The following is a 13,153-nucleotide window of genomic DNA, read 5'->3' as shown; positions in this document are numbered from 1 at the left end:
GCTCTGTCACTATAACCATGCTGTTTGAAATGAGTCCTGGAGTCATACCCACACACCAGTGATGGTCCATCAATGTTGACTTAATCAAATCCAAAGTTAACCTCAGTTTAGAGGTAATGCTTTTTTTCTGTAATGTGCCCTTTAGGTTTTTCCCTATACATTTATCCTATGTACTCCTGTAGTTATCACCCTATCCCAAATAAACATGTGGACAGAATTGTTGGTACCCTTCTGTTAAAGAAACAAAAACCCACAATGATCACTGAACTTAAAAATAAAAGTTACTGAAAATCAGCTAATGAAAATCAGGCATTGCTTTTAAATTGTGGTTCAACAGAATGATAATAATAAAAAAAACTAATGGAACTGGCTTGGACAAAAACGATGGGATGGTGTCCCTAGAAAAGATTGAAAATAATTTGACCATAGGGACATGTTAAACTAAGGTTTTTTCTGTAATTAGCATCACAGGTGTTTTCAAACTTGTAATCAACCAGTCTGCTTATTTAAAGGGGGTTCTCCAGGAATTAAGAAAATAAAAATTCTTATATATTACTTTTTTAGAAATATATTCCCAAATACCTTTCATTAGTTATATATACATATTCTCATTTTCCTAATTCACGGAGAACACCTTTAAAGGCTGAAAAGTAGTCATTGTGCTGTTTGGTATCATGATGTGTATCACACTAAACATAGACCAAAGAAAGCTAAGGAGAGAGTTATCTCAGTAGATTAGAAAGAAAATTCTAGACAAAGGTTAAAGGTAAACGCTATAGGACCGTCTCCAAACAGCTTGATGTTCTTGTTACTACAGTTGAAAATATTATTCAGAAGTTTAAAGTCTACAGAACTGTAGCTTCTCCCTAGATGTGGCTGCAAGAGAAAAATTTATGACAAATTGAAGAAATGCATAACATAAATGGTAACCAAAAAGGCCAGAGATTAGAGGTGAACGCCAATGTCAAGGTACATCAGTGTTAGAATGAACCATCTGTCCCTGTCTTGGTCAAAATGGGTTTAATGAAAGACAACTGTGAAGGAAACCACTGTTGAAAGCAAATCAGAAAAAAACAGGAATTTGCAACAATGCATAATGACAAGCCACATAGCTTCTGGGAGAATGTCCTATGGACAGATGAGACAAAACTGGAGCTTTTTGGTCACATCAGCTCACAGATGCAAAAATGAAGCATAGAAAGGAAAGAACATTGTATGTAAAACATGGAGGAGCCTCGGTTATGTTTTGGGGCTGTTTTGCTGCTTTTAGCACAGGCTGTCTTGAATCTGTGCAGGGTAAAATGAAATCTCAAGACTATCAAGGCATTCTGGAGCAAAATGTGCCATCCAGTGTCAGAAAGATTGGTCTCAGTCACAGGTCATGGGTCCTACAACAGGATAATGACCCAAGCAAAGCATTGGACTATTCTTAAGTGGCCTTCTATGAGCCCTGATCTAAATCCTATTGAATCCTATCTGTGGAAACAGCTGAAACATATAGTCTGGAGAAGGCATCCTTTAAACCTGAGACAGCTGGAGGAGTTTGATCACAAGGAGTGGGCCTACATACTGTACCTGTGGACAGATGCAGAAGTCTCATTGAGAGTTACAGAAATCAACTGATTGTAGTGATTGCCTCAAAAGATTGAGGGTTAAGGGTCCCATCATATTTGTCCAGGCCAGTTTCATTAGTTTGTTATATAAATTATTCTGTTGAACCACAATTCCAAAGCAATGTCTGACTTTCATTAGTTGATTTTCTGTATTTACTATTTTAGTTAGTTTCAAGTTATTTCAGTGAACAGTGTGGGATTTTCTTTCTTTAAAGGAAGGGTACAAAAAAGTTTGTCCATGTTTTCCTAGAGAAGCTGATTTCCAAATTTTCAGGTTAATTATTGTCCTAGATTCATGTCTTTATTATGTTATTATCATTATGCTCATGTGCTAGCTCACCTTCTTGGTAATTTACCTGTGCCTTATGTATCTAGCATTCATCAACTATGGAAGCTTTGTGCGCTATCTGCATTAATAAATCCAGGGTTTGTAAAAAAAAAAAAAAAAAACTTTTTCCCAGGGAAAATAATTAAAACACTACCAACATCTGCCATGTTGCCCTATTTGGTGCTGTTCAAAGGGTAAAGGCTTCTGTAGAATTTAATTTTAACAGTCCAGCAGTGTAGTACAGAAAAGAAAAATAAAAGAAAAATGAGTGTGTCAATTAACCAGATTACCCCTTTGGTAAACACCTCCAAGGGAATCGTGAATGAGAGGCACAGGAGGGCGCCAGAGATCGAACTAGGGTTGGGAAAAAATCTGAGACAGAGAAAAGAGATTGGGAAAAAGAGGGATAAAGCAGGCTGCCAGTGTAGGTTATTGTGAAGTATAGATACTGTCATAATTAGTGGTAAGATATGAAACAAGAAAAAAATAACCAAAACCACCAAAGGAAGGTGTCCGGCGCCACACACCTCTATATATATCTCAACTAAAAAGAAATTAGTTCAGTGTATAATCACTAGTACAAAATACATATAGAAATAAAGTGTAGAATGCATACCCAACACCTTAGATATAAGGCCTCGTCATCGGTTATCTGTACAATTTTAACAGCATAAATAGTGGAACTTACTTTACCAGGGAGGAATCCAATAGGATAAGCTCAAGACACCCATTGGATTTACACCCGTCGCCTGGATCATATGTAGAGTCACAGGATGAAACCAGCAGGTCCAGACTCGGATCTTCTTGAAACTTCCTTTATTAAAAATACAGGCAAAATGATGAGCTCAGCGCGTTTCGGGGTCTTCCAAACACCCCTTCCTCAGGAGTAATAATATGAAGTAGTACAGTTGCTTCCTATATATAGGAAAGACTTTACAAAGTGCAGATTTGTTTGTAAAGTCTTTCCTGTATACAGTACAGACCAAAAGTTTGGACACACCTTCTCATTCAAAGAGTTTTCTTTATTTTCATGACTATGAAAATTGTAGATTCACACTGAATTCACACTGAAGGCATCAAAACTATGAATTAACACATGTGGAATTATATACATAACAAAAACGTGTGAAACAGCTGAAAATATGTCATATTCTAGGTTCTTCAACGTAGCCACCTTGATTACTGCTTTGCAAACTCTTGGCATTCTCTTGATGAGCTTCAAGAGGTAGTCACCTGAAATGGTTTTCACTTCACAGGTGTGCCCTTTCAGGTTTAACCCTTTCATGACCAAGGGTCATTGATGCCCCAGTGTCCAGGTCAAAATTTACAAATCTGACATGCGTCACTTTATGTGGTAATAGCTTTGGAACACTTTTACTTATCCACGCCATTCTGAGATTGTTTTCTCGTGACACATTGTACTTCATGATAGTCATATATTTGAGTCAATATATTTCACCTTTATTTATGAAAAAATCCCAAATTTACCAAAAATTAGGAAAAATTCACAATTTTCCAAATTTCAATTTCTCTGCTTCTAAAGCAGAAAGTGATACCTAATAAAATATTTATTACTTAACATTCCCCATATGTCTACTTTATGTTGGCATCATTTTGGAAATGTCATTTTATTTTTTTAGGACGTTAGAAGGCTTAGAAGTTTAGAAGCAATTCTTACAATTTTTAAGAAAATTTCCAAAACCCACTTTTTAAGGACCAGTTCAGGTCTGAAGTCACGTTGTGGGGCTTACATAGTGGAAACCCCCATAAATGACCCCATTGTAGAAACTACACCCCTCAAGTTACTCAAAACTGATTTTACAAACTTTGTTAACCCTTTAGGCGTTCCACAAGAATTAAAGGAAAATGGAGATGAAATTTCTAAATTTCACTTTATTGGCAGATTTTCCATTTTATAATTTTTTTTTTCTTTAACACATTGAGGGTTAACAGCCAAACAAAACTCAATATTTATTACCCTGATTCCACGGTTTACATAAACACCCCACATGTGGTCGTAAAAGGAAAGGAATTCCATACGGTTTTTGGAAGGCAGATTGTGCTGGATTGATTTTCTGAACACCATATTTTTTTTTTTTTTTCTGCCGATCGTCTTGTGCAGGGGCTCGTTTTTTGCAGAAAGCGTTGAGGTTTTTATGGGTACCATTTTTGGGTGCATAGGATTTTTTGATCATTCATTATTACACTTTATGGGGCAAGGTGACCCAAAATTGGCAGTTTTGGAACAGTTTTCATTTATTTATTTTTACAGCGTTCATCTGAGGAGTTAGGTCATGTGATAGTTTTATAGAGAAGATCGTTATGGACGTGGCAATACCTAATATGTATACTTTTTCTTATTTATTTAAGTTTTACACAATAATAGCATTTCTGAAACCAAAACAATGATGTTTTAGTGTCTCTACAGTCTGAGAGCCATAGCTTTTTTATTTTTTGGGTGATTGTCTTAAATAGGGTATCATTTTTTGCGGGACGAGGTTACGGTTTGATTGGTACTATTTTGGGGGTCATACGCCTTTTTAATCGCTTGCTGTTGCACTTTTTGTGATGTAAGGTGACAAAAATGCCTTTTTTTACAGTTTTTATTTTTATTTTTTTATGGTGTTTATCGGACGGGGTCTATCATGTGATGTGTAGTTTTTTTTTTCATAGGAAAAGGCAATTTATTTTACTTTTTTTTTTTTTTTTTTTTTAGAAATATATAGCAAAGAAAGGCGGCTCTCCACAGGTTTTTTGGAAACAGGTGCTCTTGCTCAATTTGACTCACCCTCGTCAGTTATAATTTAGAATAATATATTGATGAGCAGGCACTCTAATTATGGGTACATGGAAGACAATTTTATTAAATTTTAAAATATAGAGACATAAAACCGTAAAATACTAATATATTATCAACAGTAGCAGTATCAAGATGTAAATAATTTAAATAATTTTAGCAGCAATAGCAATAAGACAGCAAACAGTCACTAATAGATACTATGCAACAGTGTCAATAACAGTTGGAGGATGATAATAGTATGGACAGCAATCGATGTGCATATAAATAGATAAAAAGCAGAAACTTTTTCTAAAATTGGAAACTTTTCCTAAAATTAGATTAGTGGTGATAGTTCCATGTATCAATCCCCATGTGATGTATTCCACTGTCTGTTTAGAGGTTGAATCGCTATGTGATATAGCAACAACGTAGCAGCACTATTCCTATTTGCAACAATCTGACATCAATGTTGCAGTTTTGAAAGTTCCACTATTCACTTGCCTACAGTGGATCGCTAGGGGTCTTCTTTCTTTATATAGTGCAGACACAGTCCCACTTTTTAATGTAGAGATAGTGAATCTTCAGTTGTACACATCAGATATTTAGATTTACTCACAGTTGCGCTGCTCTCTGGTGCGGCGTCCCGCTCCTGCTGTGAGAACAGGCTGACCTTTATTGTATGGATCCTCCGGTCACAGCTTCTTTGAGAAGTCGGCATTCCACGTGTAATGGCGGCGTCTCTGTTTATCAGTTCCGCCCCTCCAATATTCAGGATGCCACTTGGTTTCTTTATCCAGCTGTCGGGGTTCCACTTTGTAGATGTTAGGTCTAATCTTGCGAGGTTTTTTAGATTCAGTTTCTCTTAGAGCGCTCCAGTGATATAGTTATAATCTTCATATGCTTGTTCACCCAAACATGTTTCGGAGCTCAGACTTGCTCCTTCCTCAGTGGTCCACACAGTGTTTCACACTTTTTTGTTATGTATATAATTCCACATGTGTTAATTCATAGTTTTGATGCCTTCATAGTCATGAAAAAAAGATAACTCTTTGAATGAGAAGGTGTGTCCAAACTTTTGGTCTGTACTGTATAGGTAGCAACTGTACTACTTCATATCATTGCTCCTGAGGAAGAGGTGTTTGGAAGACCCCGAAACACGTTGAGCTCATCATTTTGCCTGTATTTTTAATAAAGGAAGTTTCAAGAAGATCCGAGTTTGGACCTGCTGTTTTCATCCTGTGACTCTACGTGTGATCCAGGCAAGAGGGGTAAATCCAATGGGTGTCTTGAGCTTATTCTATTGGATACCTCCCTGGTGAAGTAAGTTCCACTATTTATGCTGTTAAAATTGTACAGATAACCCATGACGAGGCCTTATATTTAAGGTGTTGGGTATGCATTCTACATTTATTTCTATATGTATTTTGTACTAGTGATTATACGCTGAACTCATTTCTTTTTAGTTGAGATATATATAGAGGTGCATGGCGCCGGACTCCTTCCTTTGGTGGTTTTGGTTATTTTCTCTTGTTTCATATCTTAATGGTCCAGCAGACCATGGAAGTATGCGATTCATCCCTGTTTCTTTGCTAGAATTTTATGAAATTGCTTAGGCTTGACATTTGGATGTTGACATCTGTCTGATTTTTATGCATTCATTTACAGAAGTAAACAAGACCTGAGTGAAAGCCAAGAAGATTTGTCTGAGGCTCAAACCAAAGATGAGGATGGAAAAAATAACAATCTCTAGTCTTTCTGCTACTTCTACAATAGTAATAAGAGCATTAATTATGTTTTATCTACCAATTAAAGAGATGTTCTAATGAAAAGGTTAAACCAGACTTCTAAGGGTCACAGTAAATTGTGATCTTTATTTGTTGCAGGCTGTTAACTTAGGAAGCAGTCTGCTTATTAAAACCTATAGCATTTAAGCTAGACTTAAGTTATTTACTTTGCAAGTAATTACATGCATTTTGCACTAAAACATATTTTAGAACATTTTAACGCACTAGGAATATTTTCTAGGCTATTTCTATTTATTTTTTAAATGTAGCATATAAACTGATGTTTTTGTTCTAAAAGTTTTACTGAGATGTTGAAACAGTTCTGAATAGTATTTAGATTTTATTGAAATATTGATTCATGGTAAACAGGACCTGTAACGTCTCCTGACATAGCTGCTTTAGTAACTATTTGCATTCCCCTGGTAATACTTATTCTGAACAAATTGCTGTCAGTTTGCAATGATGGTTTGTATGGGTATTTCCAGTTGGTGTGTCCCTGCACAATCTTACACTATGCCAGCACTGATTGGACAGTGTCAGACTGTGCAGGGACACTCCCCTTTCCCCCGCCCTCCTACCTGGTAGCACCCCTCCGGACCCTTATTACAAACTGCTAGTAATTAATTCATAACTTCTAGAAGGAATAAGAAAGATATTGTACAACATTGATTTATAAGACTAGATGCTCCAGAGTTGTTATTACATGAGAAGTGCAAGTAGTTGCTGAAACAGACATAACAGGTCCTCTTTGAGGAGTTTTCCAAGAGAAAATATAGATGTAGCATTTGTCATCTTTACAGGCAGTGCATTACTCTATTCGAGTATCGTGCCACATCGCAATATATTATTTGTCTAACTTGCTTTTCTAAAGTGTATTAGAACACTACGCTAGAGTAGAGTGCTCTGGTGCAGTAAAATAGAGTGCTGCCAGTAAAGATAGAGCTTTCTGCATCTGTACAGTACATTAAGAAAGCATTCAGATGTTGCCTCATTTTGTTACATTACAGCCTTATTCAGAATTGTATTCTTATCAATCTACACACAGTGGGATAAATTTATCATGAGGGATAATTTTGAGGTTTTGCTTGGGTCTGTGTTCGCACAGTATGCAGTTTGATAAATTTGGCACAACTTAAAAAATAGCACTTGTGTCTACTGATGTAAGTTACAGAGTTTTTTGTTTTTTTTTTACCTCGCCACCACACTGGAGTAAGATTTCAACTTTTGTTTTAGACTTTAAAAAAATTATAGTTCATAAATTTGGAATACACATCTAGGCTTGCCCTTTTCCTACCAAATTTTCAAAAGTGGTGGGAGCAGTGTAAATTCACAAAAAGTCCATTACAGTTTGGTGTTAGGAAGGTTTTGAGCGGTGCCTGGTTTCCACCAGACATGATACTTACCTTAGAGCTAAAGCTAATTTAATCTTGATTTCTTCTGACCAGTGAATAGAGATGGCATTGCGGTTCGCGGCAAACTTTGTCCGTTTGCGATTCGCCGAACATGCGAACGTATGGAGATATTCGCGTCTGCCATATTCTTTTACATTGTGAAGAACTTTGACCCATGACACATCCATCAGGTAGTACAGGACAGCCAATTGAGACGTTTCAGCCCATGGACATACCACCTACCTTATAAATAAACCCGATCTGGCTGCCATTTTACATTCAGTCTTTTGCCAGTGTAGGGAGAGGTTGCTGTGTGGAGCAGGGACAGACTGTTAGGGATAAAAGGACTGGTATAGGTGTACTATTGATAGGTGTGCAGTACAGAGAGGTGTAATAAACTTGTATTATACTTTCAAACATATTATAGTGGATTTGTATTGTGCAGCAGTTGTGTTCGGTTCTGCAGCAATACTGCAGCTACACAGAGTGACAAACGCAATTAGAAAAAATAATTATAACTGGTATGATATACCAGTCGCCCCCCAAAACAACTGATAGAAGCGGGGTGTTATATACCAATAATATACTTTCTATATAGTGCATTTGGGTACAGCAGCATTTGTTTGGTGGTTTGCTGCGTTCCCTCTGCTACACACAGTGACAAATGGTATTAGAAAAAATTATTATAACTGTTGTGATATACCAGTCGCCCCCCCAAAAAAAACTATTATGCGCGTACGCAAAGATTAAATTGCCAATATTTTGCATTGAAAAAAATTATGAATGGAGATCGCAAATTCGAATAATACATCTGGTATGTCACTGTCCATGTTGTGGGACTATTTGTGCACTTCTTGTAATTATTTCTTGGCTGCAAATATGAGCTGAAGCTTTTTCAGGTTCACCTGCCATTAAAATGAATGAGACCCGCCGCAAACTTGCGGTTCGCAAACATTTGATCAAGTTCGCTCGATCGCGTTCGCAAACCGTCCCGGCAGATGTTCATCATCACTACCAGTGAATCTTATTTCTTGTTATTTTAGAGTTCTTTAAGTTACTTTTGTTAAAATCCATGTTGAGAGTCATCTTGTACTGGCTTCATCTGTCCACTACTTATAAATGCCTCATTGATGGAGTGAAACAGAGATGGTTGTCCTTGTTAAAGGTTTTCCCCTCTTTTTTTTTAGAGTTGCTTTTTGGTTTATGGTCAACTAAGTGACCAAAGCTCTGCTCCCGCAATTGCTTAGTTTGACCATATATATATATTGCTAACTCACAACCAGTATTCTAGCAATATAATTTGTTACACCTTAACTCATTTGCATCTATGTATTATATAAAAGCATTTTTTTAAAGAAAAAATCTTGTTTTTGTGTTGACATTTTCTGAAAGCCATATTTTCATTTTTATTTTGTCAGTGACTGTTTGATTAGTACCATTTTGGGATAAATACGACTTTTTGATCGCTTGGTATTACACTTTTTTATGAGGCAAGGTGACAAAAAAATTGTTGTTTTGGCGCAGTTTTTTTTTTCACAGCGTTCACCTGATACATTTATAGAGCTGATCATTATGGATGCGGCGATACATAATATGTTATTGATGATGTGACTGAAGACAGAGGCAGCCAGATGAATTCTGAAGTGTACAGGGATATACTTTCTGCTGAGATTCAACCAAATACTGCAAGGTTGATTGGACGGCGCCTCACAGTACAAATGGACAAGGACCCGAAACATACTGCAAAAGCAACCCAGGAGCTTTTTAAGGCAAAGAAGTGGAATATTCTGCAATGGCAGAGTCAATCACTAGATCTCTACCCAATCAAGCATGCACACACAAACAAGCAACAACTGAAGACAGCTGCAGTAAAAGCAAAGCATCACAAGGAGGGAAACCCAGTGTTTGGTAATGTCCATGGGTTCCAGACTTCAGGCAGTTTTTTTTTTAATCAGTTCATTTTTATTGAGTTTTTATAGCATACAAAAATTACAACCACAACCCCGTGCCAAAGCATTCCAGGGCACAGAAGGATATTGAAAGTACAATATATATTAATATCCCCCTAAACCAGAAACCCTTAACCCCCTACAGACCTCCTTCCCATGCAGCAACCAACAGCAAAAGAAAAAAAATAGGAAACAGATAGTCTCAATGGTCCCTATTATACTATCCTCCACACACTGGCCCCAACTTGGACCGTAGCTATGGAGAGTATAATCTCTTTTTAGTCATTCCCAGTACACTATGATTGTGTGTTTCTGATTCTAAGGGCAGACAATCTATAGTCTTGTAGCCATGTGTGCCATTGGTCAATGACTGTATCTTTATTAAAACAATAAAGCCTGGAACTAGAGCAGTTTTCTTTGATTAAATAGCACAGTAGATCTGTTAGCAATTAAAAAAGATTATTTTGGTAAAGTCCAGATCTCACCAGATCAGTCAGTGTGACGCTGTTAGATCTTTCCAGTTTGTTAGGTTGTAATGAAAGGTGGTGTGGGGTATCTGGAACTCCTCCTGTAACTGGGTGAATGATTTGAGAACCCCATCTCCCATATGGCTGACCAGTACAATACCATGTGACAAAAAAAATCAAGTTGTGATAGTTTATACACCTCCGGCAATCTGGCATTATTCCAAAAGAGGCGCCAAATATATACTACCCTCTATTCCCAGCACCTGTTTGACCCTATCCCAAACTTTGTACGTCAACTGAAAAATTTGCCTTCCTGTTCCCGTCTGAAGAAAAGCATCTGTGTCAAGTTTTAGATGGGACCGTTACCTACCACCTTCTGTATAATATCGCCATTGGAATCTACAGAATTGGATAAGCCCCACCCAGCAAAATGTTGCATCTGGGAGGCTAGAAAATATAGCCACATATTAGGCAGCACTAGACCTCCCTCCCCTATTGGTAGCTGCAATTTTTCTAGCTTTATTCTAGGTGGGCCAGCCTTCCACCTTAATGAAAGAAACAATTTATTTATCTTTTGGTAGATATGGGACCTGGGAATTATGTAAAAGATATAGTATTTGTGGCATAAGTATCATTTTAATAAGGTTAATCCTACCCACGATTGACAGTGAAAGTTAATTCCATGCAGTGATTTTAGCTTGCCATCTGTCAAGGAGGGGTTATATATCCAGTCCTGATCAAAAGTTTAAGACCACTTTAAAAATGGCAAAAAATCATATTTTACATTGTTTGATCTTAACAAGGTTCCAAGTAGAGCTTCAACATGCAACAAGAAGAAATTATAGTGAGACAAAACATTTTTAGAGCATTCAGTTAATTGAAAATAATGATTAAACGGAAACAGGCTGTTTTTCAGCTGATCCAAATTTTAGGACCACATGCCTTTAAAAGGCCAAATCTGTGCAAAGATGTAGATTTATTGTCATTGTCTGTCAGGTAGTCACACGTTGTGATGGCAAAGGCAAAAAAACTCTCCCTTTTTGAACGTGGTCGAGTTGTTGAACTGCATAAGCGCCATTGCTGCTGAGGTGGGACACAGTAAGATAGTCATTTGGAATTTCTTAAATGATCCTGAGGGTTATGTAACAAAAAAGTGGAAGACCCCAAAAAATTTCATAAGCACTGAGCCGGAGGATGCAATTGGCTGTCCGTCAAGACACTGGACGATCCTCGACCCAAATTAAGGTGCTGACTGCAGCCCCATAACCATCAGACGATATCTAAGACTGAAGGGCTTCAAAAACAAAAAACGTCTTCAAAGACCTCGTCTCCTTGAACGCCACAGAACTGCTTGTTTGGACTTTGCAAGAGAGCACCAAACATGAACTTATTGATATGCAATTTAAAAAGACACCCCTACAATTGTATGCTAAGTGTAAAACTGATATATCAGCCCTAACTGAGGAACAGTGAGAAGGAGTGTTAGGAGATTGCCCGTTGTTAGCTGTCAGTGAAGCGCATAGAGTCTCCCAATTGTACCTATTGCATAGCGTCTACAGAACGCCAGTGGTCCTAAAAATAATGGGATATAGGGACAATGACCTCTGCCCAAGGTGTGACATGTCCAATGCGGACTTAATTCATCTCATGTGGAACTGTCCGAGATTGAGACCGTATTGGACAGAGGTCATAGAACTAATAAACACTTTGAGGTAAGCCTAGATGTTGCACCCTTACCATGTATACTAGGATATTTTGAGATCTTGCCGGGCATGGCGAAAAATAAGCTGGCTATTGGGCAGATCCTATATCAAGCTAGGAAAACTATTGCATTCCACTGGATAGACAAAACCCCACCGACGATACATGAGCTGGTGGCTAGGGTACACAATCTGGTTCAAATGAAGAAGTATGTTTACCACAACAGAGGCTCCATTGAAAATTTTTTAGACAGTCTGGTTTTCCTGGATGCAGCATTACAGAGATATATATAGCCCCTAGGCCAAACACAATGTGTTGTTTTACTATTGCTAGAGCTGGCGCGCTTGAAAGATATGACTGTAGAGTGATTGGATGTCATGTACTACTGGGATGAGTGTGTTTGTGAGACAGACATATGGGATGTGAATTTGGATATAGTTCACAATGTGTGTATGATTGTACATGTTGATCTACTGCCGGACTCATTACTGGATCCATGGACTATGGACTTTATTGGTCACGGGACTATGGGATTGGGAGGGGCAGAGTTGTGAGGTATGGGGAGGGGGGTTAACCCTTGTTCTTAATATATTATTGTAAAATCAAATAAAAATATCTGATAAAAAAAAAACATGGGACATTCAAAGGTGGAAGAAAGTTGTATTCTCTCATGAGAAAAGATTTAACCTTGATGGTTCTGATGGTCTCCAACATTACTGGCATGACAAGCGGATCCCACCTGAGATTTTTTCTACGCTCCACAGTGGAGGGGGCGCCATAATGGTCTGGGGTGCGTTCCTTCAGTGGAACAATGGAGCTTCAGGAAGTGCAGGGGCGTCAAATGGCCGCTGGCTACGTCCAGTTGTTGCAGAGAGCATTCCTCATGACTGAGGGTCCTCGTCTGTGTGGTAACGACTGGGTTTTTCAACAGGACAGCGCTACAGTACACAATGCCCGCAGGACAAGGGACTTCTTCCAGGAGAATAACATCACTCTTTTGGCCCATCCTGCGTGTTCCCCTGATCTAAATCCAATTGAGAACCTTTGGGGATGGATGGCAAGGGAAGTTTACAAAAATGGACAACAGTTGCAGACAGTAGATGGCCTTCGTGCGGCCGTCTTCACCACTTGGAGAAATGTT

The 13,153-nt window shown here is 38.0% G+C and overlaps 1 protein-coding gene across 1 annotated transcript in view; it reads left to right on the top strand.

The window, feature by feature from the left end:
* Nucleotides 1-6,671, top strand: part of STK32A (serine/threonine kinase 32A) — a 283,690-nt gene extending 277,019 nt beyond the window's left edge. The window contains exon 13 of the mRNA XM_044277548.1: nt 6,386-6,671. Within this exon, the coding sequence (XP_044133483.1) occupies nt 6,386-6,470 (85 nt within the window). The 3' untranslated portion in view covers nt 6,471-6,671. The remainder of the gene's footprint in view (nt 1-6,385) is intronic.
* Nucleotides 6,672-13,153: the final 6,482 nt, after the last annotated feature.

The sequence above is a fragment of the Bufo gargarizans genome, chromosome 2, assembly GCF_014858855.1.
Source record: "Bufo gargarizans isolate SCDJY-AF-19 chromosome 2, ASM1485885v1, whole genome shotgun sequence".
NCBI lineage: Eukaryota > Metazoa > Chordata > Amphibia > Anura > Bufonidae > Bufo > Bufo gargarizans.
This window is presented reverse-complemented; position numbering and strand designations above follow the sequence as displayed.